The sequence below is a fragment of the Dipodomys merriami genome, unplaced genomic scaffold (genome assembly GCF_024711535.1).
Source record: "Dipodomys merriami isolate MVZ:Mamm:240054 unplaced genomic scaffold, mDipMer1.0.p SCAF_63, whole genome shotgun sequence".
NCBI lineage: Eukaryota > Metazoa > Chordata > Mammalia > Rodentia > Heteromyidae > Dipodomys > Dipodomys merriami.
In genome coordinates, this window is record NW_027206213.1 from 6286977 (window position 1) to 6309674 (window position 22698).

The window sequence follows — 22698 nt, forward strand, 5'->3', positions numbered from 1 at the left end:
CATATCCAAGTTGTCATTTGATGGTAGAAGACAAAGAATAGTACCTAGTACGCCTTGAGATCTTCTACGGAGAAAAAAAGCCCTGATATTTCTTACCTAATATTCTTCTAAGTGAATATAATGCCATGTTTGCCCTATTTAGGTCAACTAGGTCTAAGTAGATCCCATAATAATCTTTGTAACAAACCATGGGTCTCTCATATTTTCTGAGTTTCCTGAATAGTGTTTGAAAAATAGGGTATATTAAATAGTACTTTTTCTTTTATATAGCAGTCTTTTTTTTCTCTTCCTGTTGATGTTCATTCAGAAATATATAATGGAGCTATAGATGAGGCTTAGTAGTGTATAACTTGCCTAGCATGTGAGCGGTCCTGAGTTCAATCCCAAACACAACAAAAATAAAACAAACAAAAAAGACAAAATAAATTCTAAGACTACACATATTGTCAAATATTCAAACCTGGTTTGAAGCAACCTTACAAGGTGTCATATGCATAGAAGCAATTATTATTTTGAAACTAAATAATTTCAACTATTGGCTGCATAAACATTCCACTAGAAGCCTTTGTTTTTCTCCATCTCCAAGATCTACTACTCTTACTCTGTTTCAGGAATCTCCAACTGCAATTAAAATCCCCCTGCTCATTCAGTTGTGATAAATTTCTCCAGAATGTAGATATTTGTGCTACATCAATAAAAGATTTTTGTATGAGAACTAGTTACTCCTAAAATGTGTTTGTCTCACACACAACAAAACAGACATTTTTATCAGTCCCAGTATAGATACTTCAGATTCATTTTCAATTTCTAGTAAAGGTTAAATTTAGAAATACATTCTAATAATGCCAATCAAAAACTGTCTATTAAAGTTCATTTAACAATAACTTTTAATAAGAAATGAATGGCCTCTAGGTGTCATTCTAAGATATAAGCAAAATAATTCCTAGCAGTCTATTTCCTCAAGAAGGTTCCAAGCTTAGATAGAAAAATATAAGAAAATGTCATTTTTATCAATACAATGGTATTATATATTACACATTTATTTTGCATATTAAGGCATAATAGCACAATTTATTTCAACTGTACCATGTTTATGAAACACATATTTTGTTTACTTTTAGAATATTAATTTAAGCATTATACACATCTTATTATTATTCTGAAAGTACTTTACTCAAACATTTAAAAAGTGGTGCTGGTCCTACAAACTATTCCTAAAAGTTGGCAATTCTGAAATGGAATTTGTATGTGCAAAAAACTGGAACAAAAGATTTAAGCCAATCATTTAAGCTATTACACTCTGAAAGTATAATAGAAAATGGTGAGAAAAGATAACATTAAAACAAAAAAAAATGTGCAATCATCATGTATTTAGAGACTTAGAATATGTATCTAAGTCTTCTCTTGTGCTTTCTACCCTGCTTCCTCAACATACACTTTCTATATTCATTACTGTTGGAAAACTATTATTAAGTTATTAAGCTTTGAAATGTATGTGTGTCCTATAAAACATAACCATTTTATCTTTGTACAGGTTGTATATGGTTTTTGGCTGGTCATGGGGCTTGAACTCTGGGCCTGGGTGCTGTCCCTGAGCTCTTCAGTCAAGGCGAGTGCTCTACCACTTGAGCCACAGCTCCAGTTTTCTGGTGGTTTATTGGAGATAAGAGTCTCACAGACTTTTCTGCCTGGGCTGGCTTTGCACCTCAGATCTCAGCTTCCTGACTAGCTAGGATTACAGGTGTGAGCTACTGGCATTCGGTTTAAAGGTCAAAAGAACAAGATAATAAACCAGAGTGACTTAAATGGACTACAATGAAAGAAGGAAGCCACATTATTCACTATGGTCTTTCAGTTAACATATATAAATTTGTAGTATTTTCCAGACAATCTACTAAAAGCTAGATGAAAAAATAATTAGAACAATTGACAGAATTTCATAAAAGATAAAATAAAAACAAGTAAATAGTAACACAAGTAGTTGAATTAGATGGAAGTGTACCTCAAATGGTAAAATGCCAGTCTTGAACAAAAGAGCCAAGCCCCAGTATCAATACACACCTACATGTCCAGATTTGCACAAATAAAATAGTAATCACTGCAAAGAAACCTCAAACAATCACGTTATATTAAATAATTTCTCATATTAGGGCTAGAAGTATAAAGAACAGTAATTACACTTGCAGGAATGTTAGAAAATAGGTATATTAATAGGTAATAAGGGTTTAATCATACAATCAAATTATTATTGAATGTTTATCATTGATGCTTTCAGTAAATATTCTGCTTAAAATAATACTTTAGTTTCAATTCCAATGCAGAATTTATAAAATTTTTAAATAATTGCTATGATCAAATAGCACATCACTGATCAAAACAACTACTTTAGTTATCAATTACAATGAAGAATTTGAAAAATTTTAAATAACTGTATGATCAAACAGCACAACACTGCTCAAAACAACTATGAACATGTTTGATTTTTACTTCCCATTTACAATACTGCTGTTTGACATATAGTGGTTTTAGTTCTTTTTTTTTTCTTTGCCAGTATTGGGACTTGAACTCTGGGCCTGTGAACTGTACCTGAGCTTCTTCTGCTCAAGGCTAGTGTTCTACCACTTGAGCCACAGTTCTACTTTCAGCCTTTTTTGGTAATTTATTGGAGATAAGAGCTTAAAAACTTCCTGTCCAGGCTGGCTTCAAACTGCAATCCTCAGATCTCAGCTTTCTAAGTAGCTAGGATTACAGGTGTGAGCTACCACTGTCCAGCCAAAAGCTACCTACAAACAACAAATCATATTATCTAATTAAAAGATAAAAATTTTTAAAAATTGGAATTATAAACCCTCATGCTCCTAAATGGCACAGTAGTAATAAAAAAGATGGAGTAGTCAAGCAATTAGAGGCAGTATGAAATGCTTCTAAGAATTACATAAACATAAAATTTAAATTTAAAAGACAGATATGCTATGATCTAAATGTTGATATCCCCCAAAAATTCATGTTGAAAATTAACCTCAAAGACAATGGTGTTAAAAGATAGGGTCTTTTGGAAAGTAATCAGTCCATGAAGGATCTGCCCTTAGGATGGGGATTTACTGTTCTTATAAGAGTTTTAGAGAATGAGTTTGTACTTTTTCTTTCCCCTTTTGCTATGTAAGTACACAAAGAAAATGCTATCCTTCAGAAACATCAAATCTGCCAACTCCTTGATCTTGATTTTCTAGTCTCCATACCTGTGAGCAATAAATTTCTGTTGTTTATAAGTTAGCTAGTCTAGGATATTTTGTGATAGTAGGCCAAGAGGCCTAAGGCATGGTAAGACCTAGGGTCATGGTTCAAGTGACATATCACCTATTTAGCAAGGAGAAGAACCTGAATTCAGACCCAGTGCTGCTTAAAAAAAAAAAAAGACCAGGTGAAAGGTTATTGGTGGTATCAGAAGGACACTATTTATCCTAAAAATATACTCCAGCTAACAAATGGTCAAAAGCTCAGCAATAACAAAAATAGCTCAAAGATGGAAAAGATGCAGCATTAAACAAACACCACAGAGTATTGTGCTTCTTGTTGCTGACATTGTTACAAAATACAAAGCAAACGCTAATGCTTATTTTAGAAAAATGTGTTATTGAAATAAATATATTAGTAGCCAGGAAGAAGTATAAAGAAGCAGTTAAATAAACAGAAGAAGAGAATCATTTTGTATCTCTCATCCTATATAAGAATAGTGAAATTCTATTTTAATTTTAATGTTATCATTTTCAAGTTTTTTATAGAATGCTATTCAAAAATAAAAATAAGACATAGAACTCCTGAATTACACTGTATCTCCTGAATTACTCCATCAAAAATCGAAGTGGAAAATATAGAAGATCACAAGAGTTGACCTATACAATTTGTGGATCAGGATGGGAGGGATAAACAGAGAAAGTGAGGGAAGGGGTGACATTGTCCAAAAAGAAATGTACTCTTTACCCAAGTTATGTAACCCCTCTGTATATCATCTCTATAATCACAATAAAAAAATTAAAAAAGAAGATAGAAAGGGAAAAATAATAAGAACATGCCCAAAGTAAAAGCATAAAAGAAGTCTGAAAGTTTGTATTTCATCCACACACTAACAAAAGAAATATAAGCATATTTAGGTTGCTTTATGTTATAATTCAAGATTATCTCCTGCTTCTGTCTTTTGACTAAAATGCTAAAATCTACTAAGTAATAATTAGCATGCAAAACTTTCAGACAGCTAAATGATATATTGTATTAGAAAGATGCAAAAAAATTAAAAGAAAGCTGAGTGGAATTGTCTTTTCTTCGAAAATAATACAAATGAAATTTTCAACTCCACAGGAAAAAAGTAAACTTTAAATGCAAATAAAATCCCCAAACACCCCACACACAAAAAATCCAAACCTGTAATTTTTGCTGCTTTTTCCTCTTGGTTCACACGGTTTTCATCATCATCTTCATTGTCTTCTTCAAAGTCATCTAAATTGCCAATGTCAGCCTGCTTCATACTCATCAAACTAGCCAAACTTTGCATATCTTCATCCCTATATCAATTATTCAAAAAAACACGCAATTCATTAGATGACATTGCTTGAAAAATTGTTTCTTATGAAATACCAGTTTAACATTCCCAATCTGAAAATCTGTAATAGAAACATTTTTGAATCTGACAGAATGCCACACATGGAAAAATTCCATACTTGTCCTCCTGTGATGGCTCTCAGTCAAACACCAAATGAATTAAAAGTGTTATATGAAATTATGTTTAGGTTATGTGCATAAGGAATAAATAGATTTTGTGTTTAAATTTAGGTCTCATCCTAAAATATTACAACATTTGAAAAAATCTGAAATCTTCTGGTCCTAAGCATTTAGGTAAGAGATACTAAATCTCTAATATTAATATATCCTTTCTTTCTGTAGGATAAGCAAATCTGTCTTTTTAAGTTGCTATATAAGAAAAACGTAAGCACAATGACAGGTTTTATTAGTAAAAGACAAACATCACTAAAAACTACTTAATTAAAAAATTTTCTTCCTAGAACTCAAGTATGGAATATGAAATCTGCAAACATAAACTTGTTTTAGAAAACAGTAAGGAAGTGTAAATCAGAGAGCTAGATTTTAAAGTATTTCAAAGGAATTGGTTGAAGATTTTTCAAAGTCCATAAATCCTTTTGGATTTGAGAGTCAGAAGGAAGGAAAGCAGAAAACCTCAGTAAGTATGTAAATCTTACTTAAATGGGCAATTTTTTCAAAGGGTGTGTCCCAAAAGTTTAAAAACTACTGGAACAAAAAAGCACCTTATAAAAGAAATCCAGCCTTTTTCAAATTATAAATGAAAAAAAAATAGACCTGGGTACAAGTAGCTTACACCTGTAATCCTAGCTACTCAGGAGGCTGATATCTAAGGACTGCAGTTCAAAGTCCACCTAGACAAGAAAGTCCGTGAGACTCTTATCTCTGATTAACCACCAGAAGTGGAGCTGTAGTTCAAGTGGTAGAGTGCTAGCCTTGAGCACAAAGGGGCTCAGAGACAGAGCCCAGACCCTGAGTTCAAACCCCAGGACTGGCAAAAATAAATAAATAAAATTTATAAAATGAAAAACTATCCATGGCTTATTAAGAGTGACACATCATGTATTTGATAAAATATAATTCTTAACCAGAAAGTATTTTTTATCAGAAAGTATTTTAAATACAAATTTTTTAGGTTTACATTAAAGTCATTCAATTTTTTTGATGTTATTATCTTAAATTTCAAGAAAACTAACAGTGACTAACATCTTTTTAACATGTTATGAACAAATTAATTTTCAACTTGATATATTTCCTCCATATTCAGATAGCAAAATGAAAATATTTCTTTTAATATAAAGTAATGTTTATTAACATTTACTTATCTAAACATAGTATCACTTTGCAAATAAACAAGTTTTTTTAAACTGTTCACATTTTATTTCAAATAAGCTTAGAGTTAACCTTTTTCCCTCTTTTAAATAAATTTTATGACTGAGTCTTTAAGAACAAAAAAGTTGTAATAGATCATATGATATTCTTATAGATCTCTCATCAATAATAAATAATATGAATGTAAGTTTAAAATATACCCTTCTTAAAATATTAACTTGCTTACTAATTTTACAATTTTAATTCCCTCATATTTTAACCCTGAACATTTTTGGTAGAGTAAATGGTGAGGAAGCAAGGAAGAGGAGGTGGAGAGGGAGTTTAGAATGTTGAAAGAATTCTTACTCAGATGAAATTGAGACATTTGGTTTAGCTGAATTTCCTCTCATACAGATTACTGCAAATGCTGCTGATTCACTTACGGTTTCTGCCCAGTCGAAGGAAGTCCACCCTCAAAGGATCTTCTCTGAATTTGTTTTTTCTCTTCTTTCTGTGTTTCCCTTTCTTTCATTTTTGCTTAAACTTCAGGGTATGAGCTTTATTTTTAAAATGTTTCCATTTTGAACTGTCTCACTAACCACACTCACTTAAAATACAATTTCCCAGAGAGGAGGTGTATAGTTTCAACTACCAAGTCATTTGCTGTCACATAGATGAGTGTCAAACATCTCATTTTGAGTGACAGAATCCAGCCTTATCAGTCAAGTAGACATAGCCAATTATAGTAACCACATTCCAATGGGTCAAATAGGCTCAGAAATGTAATTCAGACAGACTTAAATGTTCAGAACTGCCTTTCCCCTTAACCTTTAATAGGAAATTCTAGCTATAGAATTTCTATTTATCCTGTATTTCTTCATCTTCCACTTCCAGTACCTACTAACTCTTAGATTATACATGTTGTATTCACTTATCCCCAAAAATTAGATACAATGACCATAGGGAATATTACTTTTTTAGTCCCTGCTCTATGCATATTCATCTCATTAATCTAGTTAGAACTTTACTTTCTAAGAAAGGATTATTTATTTATTTATAATAGAGTCCCATATGTAACCCAAATTAGCTTCAAAATTACAATCCTTCTGCCTCGGCTTTTAGAATATTGGATTACAGAAATGCATTAACCTACCAAACTCAGAATTTTACTCTTTTAGGAGAGAATCCTTAGTGCAATGATTATTCCACATCTAAGATAATATGTGGTTTGGGAGAAATATTTTTGGATTCCTGGACCTCAACTGGTTCTATTGTCTCGCTCTTCTGAAAGCTGGGTCTACAGGCACACATCACTGAGTCCAGGTAAAATGATTTTGAAAAGGAAAATTATTACAATAGATGTTCATTAACTATGCCTTCCTAAGAAATTTTTGGAAGGCTGGAACAAGAAATATGAATTGGCAAAAGTTCCCTTAGATCTTTCATGCTTCTTAAAACTTGTTATTTCAGGTTCATCTCATCTCTCAGTTGCATCAAACATCTTTAAAAATTTAACTGTAGCACTTCAGAGTACAAGCTGCTACAATGAAGACATTAAACTATAAAGCAAATATTTCTGATACCCTATAATTCCCAAAGCACTACTGAGCTAGCTGTAATTATTTTTGTATTATTGTTCATTCTCTGTAATCAACAGACTTATAAATAAAAAGTAATTCATTATATTCAGCCTCTAAAACCAAGAATGATAAGAATGATTGGTATGCTATAGTATATTCAACTTTACTCAGTCAAAAGCTATAATCTAAGATGTTTTTGAAATACAATGTCAATGGAGAAAAAAAAAATTAAAAAGCTTACGTGGCTTTTCCTTCCCGAAGGAAAATACAAGATAATGAAAACTGGAGAGTGGCAGAAACAACTTTTTTAGACAATGGCTTAAATTTTAACTTGACATCAGTCTGAGTTGGCATAGGGCTTGCATATTGTTTCATATTGATGCTGCTAGTAGCAAGAGCTTTCCTTCGACCAGAAGGGGACTCCTGGAAATAAAAATAAAAATTTAAAAACCCACTTTGGTAGTTTAGTTCTTTTAATAGCTAGTCATAAAATCATATAATAATTGAATTATGAATTCTTTTCTATTGAGATAGTGTTTGAACTTATGGCATAAACATCTTCTACCCAAGGCCATTGCTGACATCACAGTCCATAATTTTCTCTTCCCTAAGATCACATATATTTTGCAAGTAACAGTTTCTCTAATCTCATGTACCTAGCAAGACTGCAAACTAATGATGATCTAAAAGTTCTTCTCAACACAGCCATTGCTAATTCCTTAGGAATAGAACACAAAATGAAATCTGTTTGCTACCAAGGTGATTAAACATTCCACTTATAAAGCCACTGTTTTATAATTTTTTTTTACAATAACAGTCTATCAGAACAAGACAGCAAAATAAAGACTAGACATTAATTATGTACAAGATTCCCTGTAAATGCTGGAGCAGTACAATGACAAGACATAATCTTTGTATTCTAATAGTGAGGGGAAATTCTTAGATGTAGGATAAACTGTAATTATGTAGATCTGAGGTCATACACTATTATTATTTAAAGTTGACTGATATAGTTGGTAAAAGCAACATTTAAGGCTCAATTTGTAAGCAGTATGACCTTGCACAAGTCAGGAAATTTGTGCCTTACTTATAAAATAAGGAGAGGCAATATTTTCTAAGAAATTACTGTTCTTCAACCAAAACAGGTAAGGCTACCAATAACATTGGAATTATTATTTGGTAAACATTAGTTGGTCCTGTCAGTGATAAATTTGCCTAAAATAAGGATACACTAATTCAAGTAAAATATTAAAAGACTTCTTCAAAAATTTAACATTTCTGTCCTGCAGAATAAGTAAAAATGTAATGTACCATCTCTGAAGAATACTTTGTTTTAAAATGTGGTCTTATCTGTCAGATTATGTACAGCAATATTATAAAGAACTATTAGTGCATGTAGATACCTTATGAATGAATTTCAAAAATGCATCAAGCACTTGAGAAGGATTTAAGCCCTCTCAGAAGAAATACTTAAGAATATGCAAATACCCTGAACTGAATCAAGTTGAACAGATGTGACTATCCCAAACAATACAAGTGTTCTTTCCCTGGTCGCTGCTGTCAATCAAAGAATAAGATTAAGGTCCAAGGTTCTGACAATGTGCAAAATGAAAATGTATGATGAGGGAGTATCAATTTATTACACTGATATGAACAATAATCTCTTATTGTACCCTTAGAATAGCTAACAACTTCTACATATAATATAGGATTTAAAGCCTCTGTTTTGCAAGCATGACAAATTGTCACATTTTATTTTCAGTATTTGAAGAACAAATCTTTTTCTCAAAGTATGACACTGATTCTTTAACGCAATTATTTAATTTTATAAAAAAATAATCGAACCATAGGAAATAAGCATAATTGTGAAAGTTCAGTTTAAGGACATTGTTTGCAGCTAGATTTTGATAATTAACAGTCACTCAATTTCATGTTTTGGAACAAAAATTATGCAGAAATGTTTTTCTGCTGAATTGAGGTTTGTGACAAAAATAGTGTTTTCAGATATTTGGTAAATTAATGTCTCTGAAACAATAGATAATAAATCTATTAATTCCTAAACACATTAGTTGTTGTTTTTATTTATTATCTTTATTTGAAAATGCTAAAAACAAACAGAGGGCTTAGTTACATAAGTCAAGCAAAGAGTACATTTCCTTTTGGATAAATGTCATCCCTTTCCTCAGTCTCTCTTCCAGTTTTTCTCTTCTATCCTACCCACAAGTTGTATAGTTCATTTTCAACATAGTACTATTGATGTATGTACCCTTTGTCCCTCCATTTCTGTGCCTCCCCTTACACTCCAAAAGACATACAAACAAAACAAAAAAGAAAAAAAAAACAACAAAACCAGCAAAATAGAAAATATCTAGCTATCATTTCCTGGACTTCATTTCAACAAACATTACTTTGTATGATCATATGCATATAGACATTGTGTTATTCTGTTCTTCTCCTAAGTGTGCTGTTGATTTTGTTTTGCTTTTTTGTGATAGCTCTGGGGCTTGAACTCTGCCTGGGAGCTGTCCCTGAGCTTTTGTGCTTACAGCTAATGCCTCTATGTTAACATTTGAGCCACAGGTCCACCTCTGACTTTTTGATGGTTAGTTGGAGCTAAGAGTCTCATGGACATTCCTCAGACCTCAGACTCCTGAGTAGCTAGGATTACAGGCATGAGCCACCAGAACCTGTCTTGTAGTTCTGATCTTTAATAAACACTCTTATGTTTAAGAATCTCTTAGCTAGTTGCCAGTGGCTCATGCCTATAATCCTAGCTATTCAAGTGGCTGAGATCTGAGGATTGCAGTTTGAAGCCAGCCTGGAAAATCTCACAGAGCTGTGCCTCAAAAAGTGGTAGAGAGCTGGCCTTGAACAAAAATGTTCAGAGACAAGAACCAGGCCCTGAATCATCAAGCCCCCAAACCAACCAAAAAAAGAAAAAAAGAAAGAAAAGAAATCAAAACTAGTTTGTTAAAAATATGAACACACCTGGATCCCACCCGATCCTAAAATAGAAGAAATAATGATGGGATCAGGAAAACACTTGATTTTCTAGTAAGCTCGGCATACACAGTAATTACCAGGCAAATTTGATCCAGGTAATCTAAAATTACATTTTCAAAACTCCTCTAAGAATGTCCTTAAATAAAATTATCGGGGGGCTGGGAAGGTGGCTCAGTGGTAGAGCACTTGCCTTGCATGCCTGAGGCCCTGGGTTCGATTCCTCAGCACCACATAAGCAAAAAGAAAAAAGCTGGAAGTGGCGCTGTGGCTCAAATGGTAGAGTGCTAGCCTTGAGCTGAAGAGCTGAGGGACAGCGCCCAGGCCCAGAGTTCAGGCCCCATGACCGGACCCCAAAAAATAAAATAAAATAATAAAATAAAATTATCAAAATATAACAAAAATCCAATTTTCATTTTTTATAACTACTCCTCACTGTTATTTCTTTGAATCCAGCCTATTATAATTAATATAAACCATACCTGTGTTACAACACAGCACTAGCACTTATTTACTCTAGCAGATTTCTTTATGAATCTAAGCCTTGGCTTCATACTCTTAAGATTGGCAAACATTTTTAAAAGTTGGATGATAACTGGGTGCCAGTGGCTCACGCTTGTAATCCTAGATACTCAGGAAGCTGAGAACTGGATCATGATTCAAAGTTAGCCCAGGCAGGAAAGGCTGTGAGACTCTCATCTCCAATAAATCACTGAAAAACTGGAAGTGGCGCAGTGGCTCAAGCAGTAGAGCGCTTGCCTTGAGCTGAAGAGCTGAGGGACAGCGTCCAAGCCCAGAGTTCAAGCCCCACAACCAACAACAACAACAACAAAAGTTGGATGATAGCAAGTACTGATAAGAATGAAAAACAATGCAAACTCTGCTAGAGTTTCAGTTCATAGACACTTTAGGAAACAGATAATACCTTATAAAATTGAAAACATGTACATCTTATGACTAAATAATTCCCGTCTCAGAGTATATCAGAGAAATGCTTGCGATAATACATGAAAATATATAGCATTTAGCCTATAACAGGCATTCAATAAATAGAATAGGGTTGTTTGTTTTATATAAGTTTGACAATACTGGAGGTTGAACTCAGGAACTCGAACTCTCAGTTGGCTTTTTTTCTCCCATTCAAAGCTAGTTTTCTACCACTTAAGCCATACCACTACTACTTCTGGCTTTTGCTAGTTGATTGAAGATAATAATCTTCTGGACTTTTCTGCTTATGCTGGCTTTGAACCTTGACCCAAAGATTTCACTCTCTTGAATAGCTAGAATTACAACAATGAGCCATCAGTGTCCAGCTGTCTCTATTAATTTTATCTTATCTATCTTATTGCATTAATGTTACAAATAACCCAACCAGGATCATATGTCTTGAAATGAAGAAAACTGATAACTACACAGTTGAATGCAAGATGTTTAAGTAATGTAGCTCTATTGTTAAAAATTCATGAATGAGACCTCATTTCCTTCTGTGCCTATATAATGAATTATCTACCTCCAAAATATCTTCACTGTGATTTATGAGGTAGCAATAAAAACAGGTAAAAATACATTTTCTCTGTCAATGACCATAATTTTGATGTATAAATTATGACAAATTGATGATCCTTTTATATGTCAAAGTACAAAACACTTTTTAGAAATCATTACAAAAGATATGCTTTCCTCTTACATTTCTTTTTACTTTTATCATATTCTTTGAAGGCAAAGATTTTGTTGAGAATGTTTCATGGAGAGTTTTTCAGAAATATAAATTAAAAAAGCTAAACAGCTATTTTTTGAGGCAATACTAAATGTTATAGTTTCATTTTTTTGATTTTCTGAAAATATTAGGATTAACTGACAGGTTTCTATTTTAGAAGCTCTCCCTCCCTTCCTTTCCTTCCTCCCTCCTTCCCTCCCTCCCTTCCTTCCTTTCTTCCTTCCCAGTCTAGGAGCCTGAACTCAGGGCCTGGTCACTATCCCTGAGCTTCTTTTGCTCAAGACTAGCCTCTACCACTTGAGCCAAAGTGCTACTTCTAGCTTTTTCTGACTGAGGAATTGAACCCAGGGCTTCATGCATGCTAGGCAAGCCCTCGACCACTAAGCCACATTCCTAGCTCTGCTTCTGTACATAGGAAGAAACTTAATGATCTTTTCAACTCCTCTTTTTAAATAATTGTGTCATGGAAAAAAAGGAGGTAATTGCAGAAAGTTAAAAATGAGATAGTGTACACAAGAGAATTTAAGAAGATTTACAGAGACTTTCAAAACTAAGATATCCTCTAGGTACCAGTATTGCTGATATTGCTGGTCATATCACTGAAAGAATCCAGAATTAAACTCAAAAGTGTTTCTGTTGTATAATTGCAGAAAGGTGGTTTATGTATACATACAATTTTGTTAACAGTCTAATTTTTAACTTTAACAATTTTGTTAAAGTCTAAGAGGTGTTTCACACATAATGTTACTTACACAAAAGACTTGAAAGTCTATGTGATTACAATGTAGCATATAGAGACATAAAAGATAGTTAAGTATTGTGCTTTGGGGTAGATAAAGTACAGACACTGCACATTGTTTCAAATTCAGTTGTGTCTGTTTTCCAAAATCATATTGTTATAACATTCCTTCAATAAAATCTAGAAAGATGATCAGGGGATGACACATATTCAGTAAAAAAAATTAGGCCTAAGTTCTTGTAAATTAATTCTAATGTCAGTTTCAATATAAGTGCACTAATAGTCTCTGGGAACATTTCAACCTTCCATGATAATCAATTTAAAGAGAAAAGTAACTTTTCTGTTTACAATTTATCAACACCAAAAAGCAATTCTAGTATCTATTTTTAAGACTCCTCTGCTTTGCCATTATCAAAAAAAAAAGGTGTGCCTCTACAGAATACAAACAACATTAATTGACCCTTAAGTCCCTTTAAGACTGACTTCAACTCTCTATTCCTAATAATGTTCTCATATTAATTTTTAACTTTTACTTGAAATTTATACTTATTGTTCTGTACTCATGTGCATTTTGGTAATGTGCTTATATTTCAGACTGTCTCCAGTCTTTTCCAGAAACATCATAGGTTGTTTCTTTTACTATTGAATAATAGCCACTATCTTCAAATAAAAATGGATTAAAAATAATATATTAATGCTGAATAAATAAACAAAATGTGACCCACACATACACGAGCATATTATTCTGATAGTATTAGAATAATATTGTTAGAATATTTACAATAATTTGTTACTAATAAGTATGATTGTATTAATATGTAGCTATATTAATATTATTTATATTATACCATTAATTTCTTTACAAGGAATCACATTTTGACACATTCTGGGGCACATTCACAATGTTGTATAACCATCAACATTGTCTAATTCCAAAATCTATTGTTCATTCCACACAGGAGCTCATTGTGTTCATTAAACAATAATTTCTAATTCTCCTCTTCTCCCTCAAGACCTGGTACCATTTACTCTATTTTCAGTCTATAAATTTGCCTGCTCCTCATATAAGTGACTCATATGATTTATCCTTTTGTGTTTCACTTAGCATAATGTTCTGTTCTTTACACATGATGCAACTTCAGGCATTTTGTTATAGCAACACAAAATGGGCTAACACATATGTCTAATGCTTGTATGGAATTTTTTCAAGGAGAAACAGGTGTATAATCTTGGAAAGCCAAGAGTGTAACCTTTCTGCACAAAACAACTTTCCCTATGAAATAACTTAAAGAGAAGAATGTCTGTTTCACATTTTTGCAAATTTCGTCAATGTTTTTGTATCTCTCTTCAATGTCTTATTTCTCAGACAGCTCTACTGTGTGATACATTTTTTCTTTTGATTAAAGCATATAAACATGTTTATTTTTCTAAGGCATGTAGCTAGAGAGTAAAAAAGATGGATGTAACTAATGCAAGGTCATTATTTCAACCTACCTTCTTTTCATTACTTGTTATTAAACAGATGTAGCATTGTATCTATACTCAGAACATGGCTCTGCCACCTATTAGCATTGAATCTTTGGACTACTAAGTACAATTGCACCCAAAAAAGAGGGCCTATACATTTATTACATAGACTTTTATGAACATGAATGCAGATATTTTAATGGATTTTAATAATGTACAGAATTGTCTTTATTTCTATTCAGATTTATCTTACTTAAAAGGTTGACAACCTAAACAAAATATGAGCTCACCATATCGAATGAGCAATAAGTTTTGGAATTAGACAATATTGATGGTTATACAACATTGTGAATGTGCCCCAGAATGTATCAAAATATAATTCTTTTTAAAGAAATTAATGATATATCAATAATATTAATATAGTTACATATTAATTATCATATTAGTAACATTGTTTTATATTACTTTCTTGCAAAATTGACAATTTTCCACTTAAATATTGAAATATTAAGTTTTAACATTTATTTATTATTTACTCTAACTTTTTGATGCTTTAAGTCACTTTTAGTATATCAGTTAGTGGTTTCAGTGCTCTCTTAATTGTCTATTAAACTTGACTTTCATTTTCAGTCAAAAAAGAAAAGCATGTGAAGCCAGCACCTATGACTCCTCAGGAAGTTGAGATCTGAGGATCGCAGTTCAAAGCCAGCCCAGGCAAGGAAAGACTGTGAGACTCTTATCTCCAATTAACTACCAGAAAACCTGAAGTGGCACTGCGGCTCCAAATGGTAGAGTGCTAGCCTTGAGCTGAAGAACTCAGAACTCAGTGCCCAGGCTCAAAGTTCAAACCCCATGACTGACAAAAGAAAAAAAAAAAGCATATGAACAAAACCACAGATATCTAACAGATAAAGAGCTGAAAAAGACAGGAATATTTAAATAACTTTCAGATAATCTTTGCTCTTCATATTTGATACTATGCCAAAACTCTTCAAATAGTAGTTTCTTAAAAGGTTAATGATAATACATAATCAGAAATCTTGCCAATCAGTTTTTAAGCTCTGTTAAAGTAAAATCCACTGTTCTATCATGCATATTGAATAAATCTTTTAAACATGCATAATTTTATAATTTTATACTTTGGTCATTTGGAGAATACTGATTCTCTGAATTATACAGATATTGACAAAGTTATTATATTCATTTTAACATCACTTTCTAGTCTATCAGAATAAACACTGTAAAACTGTCAAGCTAAAAGAAGATGGGTTTAAGTTTTCCAGAATTATAATTTTCCATCAAACACCTAAAATTTGTCAGACACAATCCATAAATTCAGTTGCTTACTTTTTAAAATAATAATTTACTTTGTTTAGTATTTTTTAGTTTATTCTTTTTTGGGTCCAGTCATGGGGCCTGAACTCTGGGCCTGGGCACTGTCCTTCAGCTCTTCAGCTCAAGGCTAGTGCTCTACCACTTGAGCCACAGTGCCACTTCTGGATTTTTGCTTTTTGCTTATGTGGTGCTGAAGAATCGAACCCAGGACCTCATGCATGCAAGGCAAGCGCTCTACCACTGAGCCACCTTCCCAGCCCTGTTTAGTATTTTTTAAAGTCTACCAATGCTAAATATCTAGTTGTCTATCAATCTTTTTTTTATTATAACACATTCCAAGATGGGGGGTGGGGGAGGACTGACTACTTAAATTTACAGCTCAAATAATAGCACAAGTGCTTTTCTTGAGTAACTATGCTTCATGCACACTTCTCATTTTCTAAGAGTATACTAAAAAGACTAGTATTCAAGTATTGAAATGTAAACCTTTTTCTGCTGATACAACTCTGGAGGCTCAACTTTACAAAATGAGGGTATCTTATTGGGGCTTCCACCTGGGGAGAATGCTAGACTTACCTGTATTTCCATGCAGAGGTAAAAACAGTAAAATCATAGGTTTAGTAGAAATACTCAGTAGGAAAGCTATGACAAATGCATATCATCCAAAGTATTTGCTTTCAGTTATTATTACTATTAATACTTTGTTTTAGATTCTATCACTGTCATTTTAAGAGTATATTTTAAAACATAACCTTTTTCATATATTACCTATATATATATATATATATATATATATATATATATATATATATATTTTTTTTTTTTTTTTGGTTGGTTGTAGGGCTTGAACTCTGGGCCTGGGCGCTGTCCTTCAGCTCTTCAGCTCAAGACCAGCGCTCTACCACTTGAGCCACAGCGCTACTTCCGGTTTTCTGAGTGGTTTATTGGAGATAACAGTTTCCAGGACTTTCCTGCCCAGGCTGGCTTTGAATGGGATCCTCAGATCTCAGCCTCCTAAGTAGCTAGGATTACAGGTGTGAGCCATGACGTCCAGCTATATTACCTATATTTTTAACCTGTTCTCCAATAAGGTTACTATGTCATCCTATCTTTAAACAACTTTCCTGACAAAGTTCACACAACTCACATTGACCTAAGCTCTTCAATTTAGTAGTTCTGAAGCCTTATCAAGTTTGTCTGAAGCCAGGAGTGAAGTTAAAAGTTCACACCTTTATCTTAGTACTTAGGAGGCTGAGGTGGAAGGATTGTGAGTTCTCTAAGTTCAAGGCTAGTCTAGGGTGGGTACATAGAGGAGGTTCAAGACAAGCTTGGGCTACAGGCTTGAACTCCTGAAGCCCTGTCTCAGAAAAAGAAGAAAGAAAAAGGAGAAGGAAGAAGTAGGCAAGAGAAGAGGAAAACAAGAAGATTGGGATTGATTCTACTGGAATTCTCTAGAAGTGTATTGTCATCAACAAAGCCACAAAGCTACATCATTGTTTTATGTGGTTAGATGCTCTGTTTTGACACCACCATAAACACAGTTAAGTACCTGATAATAAATCAAGGTTTGTAGCACACACCCTTTTAGAATCTGAATTGAATGCTTCATTCTATTCAAGTCCTTGTTCTTGTTCATCAGAAATTTTCTGGTGTTTCACTGACTCAGAGCACCAGAAGATAAATAGGTGATTAAAATACTAATCAGCATTCTAAGTCTGCTACAAAATTAATGCCGGCCTTCAAAGTTTCAGTTACTAGATCTTAGGATCTTAAGATTATAACAAATATCATGATTATATAAATCATTTCACAATGTAAAAAGTTAATACTCAATTCTATATGTAAATGCTAATATTCTCTGCTGACTCAGGAAACAAACTTGTCAAATGAGATTATGTAGAGTTTGAAGTCACTTTAAAGTTTCCTTTTTTTTTTTTTTTAATGTCAGTCATGGGGCTTGAACTCAGGGCCTTGGAGCTGTTCCTGAGCTTTTTCACTCACTGCTAGCACTCTACTACTTTGAGCCACAGTCCACTTCTGTTTCCTGGGTGTTAACTGGAAGTAAGTGTCACAGACTTTCCTGTGTGAGCTGACTTTGAACTTAGATCCTCAGATCTCAGCTTCCTGAGTAGCTATGGTTACAGGCATGAGCCACCCACACCTGGCTTACAAGTTTCTTAATCCAATTTGACACCCCAATGCAAGAACAGCTTATACTGTACCTAAAAGAGGTGTTTCCCAGTACTTTTCATACAAATTCTACCCAGAAAATCTCAAGACTTCAGCCTTTCTGAAACAAAAATAATTTGGTAATACAATATCAAGGCCAATAATTTTGCTTTATCTATTCCACCATGTGTCTTGTATTTTTTTTTCCAACTTAGTTCTGTGATAACACTTTAAACTTTATTCTAAAGTGATAAAAAGTCATTCTGGAAGTCAAATATTTCCAACTTTTTTCAATATTGTGATGCTGGTCCTTTGAACTGTCACAAGTGAAATATTTCTCAGGCCATGTTGGTAAGATCTTTGCTTCATCAACAGACCAAAATGGAATAGTACAGAATTTAATTTGAAATTCATGGAGCAATTAAATGCTAAAGTAGACAGACCATAGGGAACTCTCTCAACCACAAAGACTTAATTAGAAACCATATCAGCTAAAATAACCAACTTAGATGGTTGGATGGAAGAGAATTTGGTAATACAAATGTAAGAAAGAATCAAATGAAGTGCATAAAGAATAAAAATTTTAAATTTTGTTCAGATATTTATTAATATATACTGGTTCTAGAATAAAACTGAACTTTCCTCTTCAAAAAATTCCAAATCAAAAACCTCAACTTTCTTAGAAGGAAATTGTAGATAGTACAAAAATACAAGTTAAAGTATTAAGTCAAAGATCTAAAACCTGTTAGAAGATGTCCAAATTGGAAAGGAGAAAAAAAAAGTGACTTTATACTTTTTGTCCATTGAAAGTGTACAAATTTTGTTCACTACAAAAATTACTAAAAGACAGTTTATATCAACCCCTCCATTTTGTTTTTTTAAAAAATATTAAATGTTCAACCAAATTAGCAGATTTTAAAAATTAGTTTCTACTAGATGTACTAATAGAAACATAGTGGTCAGGGGCTGGGAAGGTGGCTCAGTGGTAGAGCACTTGCCTTGCATGCCTGAGGCCCTAGGTTTGATTCCTCAGCACCACATAAGCAAAAAGAAAAAAGGCGGAAATGGCGCTGTGGCTCAAGTGGTAGAGCGCTAGCCTTGAGCTGAAGAGCTGAGGGACAGCGCCCAGGCCCAGAGTTCAGGCCCCACAACCGGACCCCCCCCTCAAAAAAAAAAAGAAACATAGTGGTCTATTGGCTTGAAAAAGACCTGATATATAAGAATATATGACTCTTAAAGCCAGGATGCGAGTAATTACTTCTAAATCTTCATAGACACACTTCACCATATAGGCATTCAAAAGTCCCTTCTTCATTTTCAGTGTCATAAATGAAAAATAGCCAAGCTGATATTATCTCTATCTCTTAAGTGGTTTCTCCCCTTAGTTTTCATCTCATTGAATTGTGCCAACCAACAATCATTAAGCCTGTTATTCTAGGACTCACCAAACCAAATTGGCTCTCCTAAATCTCTTCAAACTCTGGACCCTTTTTCTATCTCCACTTGCATTTCTTCTTAAATTCAAAAGCCTTACCATCTCTAAGGCGAATACCACTTATATTCTTGTCAAACGATCTCTAGTTTCATTTATACAAAATTTTGTTTTCTATGGTTCAATAAGGGTGCTCTGTTTTTTTATGCTATGCCTTTTCTGATTATATTAATAAATTCACCATAGAAAAATACATATGTATGTGTAGCCTGCTGGCTACCCAGCAGGCTAAAATTTGAGAATAACGATTAGAAGCCAGCCAAAGTAAACAAATCAGAGAGACTACTATTTCCAATAAATCAGCAAAAAGCTGGAAGTGGAGGTGTGACTCAAATGGTAGAGTATCTGCTCAGAGCAAAGGAACTGAGCCAGAGTGCAAGGTCCTGAGCTCAATCCCAAATAATGGCACAAAAAAAAAAAAAAAAGGAAGGGGGCTGGGAAGGTGGCTTAGTGGTAGAGTGCTTGCCTTGCATGCATTAGGCCCTGGGTTTGATTCCTCAGTACCACATAAGCAAAAAGCAAAAAGCCGGAAGTGGCGCTGTGGCTCAAGTGGTAAAGCACTAGCCTTGAGTTGAGGGACAGTGCCCAGGCCCAGAGTTCAGGCCTCAAGACTGGACGCCCCCCCCTCCAAAAAAAAAAAAAAGGAAGAAAACAACCAACTAGCTAAAACCATAGTTAAAATTTTATTTTCTTAGGCTTTTAAAAATACTTAGTATACTAATCATAAAATCTTACATTTTTCTTTTTCTAATATTTTTATTATCTTTAAGGAGTTGTCATTCAAAAAAGCAGTTTATAAATACAGTATCTTAATCAATGTCAGTCTTTTCCACATTCTTACCCCTCCCTCCAACCTACCCCTTTCCCTCACTTCTTTTCCTATTTTACTTTTCTTAATTTTGTAGATATATATTGATTTTTACTGCTTTTTTCCCTCCTTTTCTTCATCATCTACCCTTCCCCTAACCCCACCACTCCCCTTTCCAGTACCTATTATAAATTGAAAATGGATTTTAAAAAAATGAATGAAAGGCATGAAACCTATTACAAAAGTAGTAGGAGAAACAAGAACAGAGGGTTGGGAGCTGTAATTCTGTAGAATAGTACATGCTTACTATGCACAAGGTTATGAGTTCAGTCCCCAGAGAAGAGATAATAAAAGATAAAAAACATCTTGAAAGAGAAGGGGCCCAAGGAAACTACTTCACCTATATATTTACAAGACTTTCATCTATTCTACTCAAAAATTATGCAAACAAGAAGATGGAATGGAATATTTAAAAGTTGAGAGGAAAACAAACCAAAACTCCAACACCTAGAATTCTGGACCCAGGGAAATTAATTTTCAAAACTAAACAAGTAGTAGTAAAGAGACTTTCTCAGAAAAGGGCTTTTGTCAATGAATTTAGCTTGCAAGAATGTTAAAAGAAGTTCTTCACAGAGAAATAAAACCATACAGGAAAGAAATTCAAATCTATATAAGGAAAGAAAGGAAACCAAAGACTAAATAAAGGTCAGCAAAATACCTTATTTTTAAATTATCATTGTTATTAAGTAGTTGCACAAAAGGGTTACAATTCCATATGTCAGGTTATAAGTACAACGTATCTTGATCAATGTCACCCCTTCTTTCGTTCTCCCCATTTTCCCCTTCCCGTCCCTACCCTCAAGTTACATAGTTCATTTTTAATATAATGTACACTGAATATAATAACATTTGATTACTTTTCCTCCCTTTGTTCCTGTGTCTCCCCCCCTTTTACACCCCTAAATCATGTTTCCACTTCCTGGCATTTGTTTTGATAAACAGTACCAGTTGTTCAGGGGAGTTATGCAAACAATTATTTTTCTTAGTCTTAATTGATCTAACAAATATATATATATATTTCAAATAATGGAATGTTATTTTTAATAATATATTCATACATGTATGTTTATGAATATTTTATAAGTGAAATAAATAACTGTAATGATAAAAAGGGATAGACAGAAATATAATTATTTTGTCATTATAAAGTACACACACTACCAGTAAAGCAGTCCAGTGTTATTTGAGCCTGGATTGGTCATAAAGGTGTGTTGCAAACTCTGAAGCAACCACCAAAATACAATTAACTGATATGCTAAAAAAGGTTAAAAAATGTATCATAAAAATATTCATTAAGCACAGGGCCAAGCAATATGTATACTTATAAGCCCAGATACATAGGAAATTGTAGGTAGAAGAACTGTATTTGATCTGCTTTGAGAGAAAATGACACCAATATGAAAAATAAAAGGGATACGGGTACAGTTTCAGTAGTATATGTCTAGTAAAAAAAGAACACAGAGCAAAAGCAAAAGTTACAGATACTAACAAATAGTTTGCAATTAATAAAAGTAAATAATTACTTTAATATTCTGAAAGATGCTTTAATTTAAAGAGTAAAAAGTAAAAGACCCAACTACATGTTTTGTTCACAAAAATCCACTTTAAATATAAAGGTGCAAATATTAACTGTTTATTGTGTTAAAAAATGAACATGAAAACTTAGATAATCCTACCAGAGAGAAGCATTTTAGATTTTGTTGTTTTCCTAATTTATTTATATTTGTTTGAAGAAAAATTGGATCATATATACATTTATAAACTGTTTTTCACTAAGATGTAAGTATATTTATATCATACCACAATGCCATTTCTAATGGCTACAAATATGCTATTGTATGAACATACAAACTTAGCTAATCCCATACTTTTGGACATTTAAGTTATCATTTTTGTTTTTGCTTGTTAAGAATACATACTAGGCAATCAATCTGTTACTGAGCAACATCTCCAATGAAGTGAAAAATCCACTTAGTTATGTATTTACACTCATTAGCTCATGAGGGTAATTGACTGAATAACTATCAAATATACATATGTTTTAATGTTTGTTTAGCTTATAGTGGTGGGGATTGCTCCCAGGCCATGTACAGAGTAGACAAGTTATCTACCATTGAGTTACATCCTGAACCTAAAGAGTTTTCCAGTGCCAAGGTGGAAACTCAGGATTTTGTCTTTTTTTTGCGCTAGTCCTGGGATTTGAACTCTGTGCCCGGGCATTGTCGATAGGCTCCTTTTGTTCAAGACTAGCACTCTACCACTTGGGCCACAGTACAACTTCCAGCTTTTTCTGTGATTAATTGGAGAAAAGAGTCTCACCAACTTTCCTGCCTGGGCTGGCTTCAAACCACGATCCTCAGATCTCAGCCTCCAGAGTAGCTAGGATTGTAGGTGTCAGCCATTGGCACCTGGCTTAGGTCTTTGGTC

General features: G+C 33.4%; 1 protein-coding gene across 7 annotated transcripts in view; it reads right to left on the reverse strand.

The window, feature by feature from the left end:
• Ehbp1 (EH domain binding protein 1) overlaps positions 1-22698 on the reverse strand; it is a 305708-nt gene that overhangs the window by 153688 nt on the left and 129322 nt on the right. For 6 of the 7 annotated variants that reach the window (XM_070004546.1, XM_070004547.1, XM_070004551.1 and 3 more), the window contains 2 exons: positions 7726-7907; positions 4420-4559 (listed from right to left, as the gene is read on the reverse strand). In XM_070004546.1, coding sequence (XP_069860647.1) covers positions 4420-4559; positions 7726-7907 — 322 coding nt within the window. Of the gene's footprint in view, positions 1-4419; positions 4560-6347; positions 6513-7725; positions 7908-22698 lie in introns of those variants that run through there. The other variant, XM_070004552.1, reaches the window with a different exon arrangement.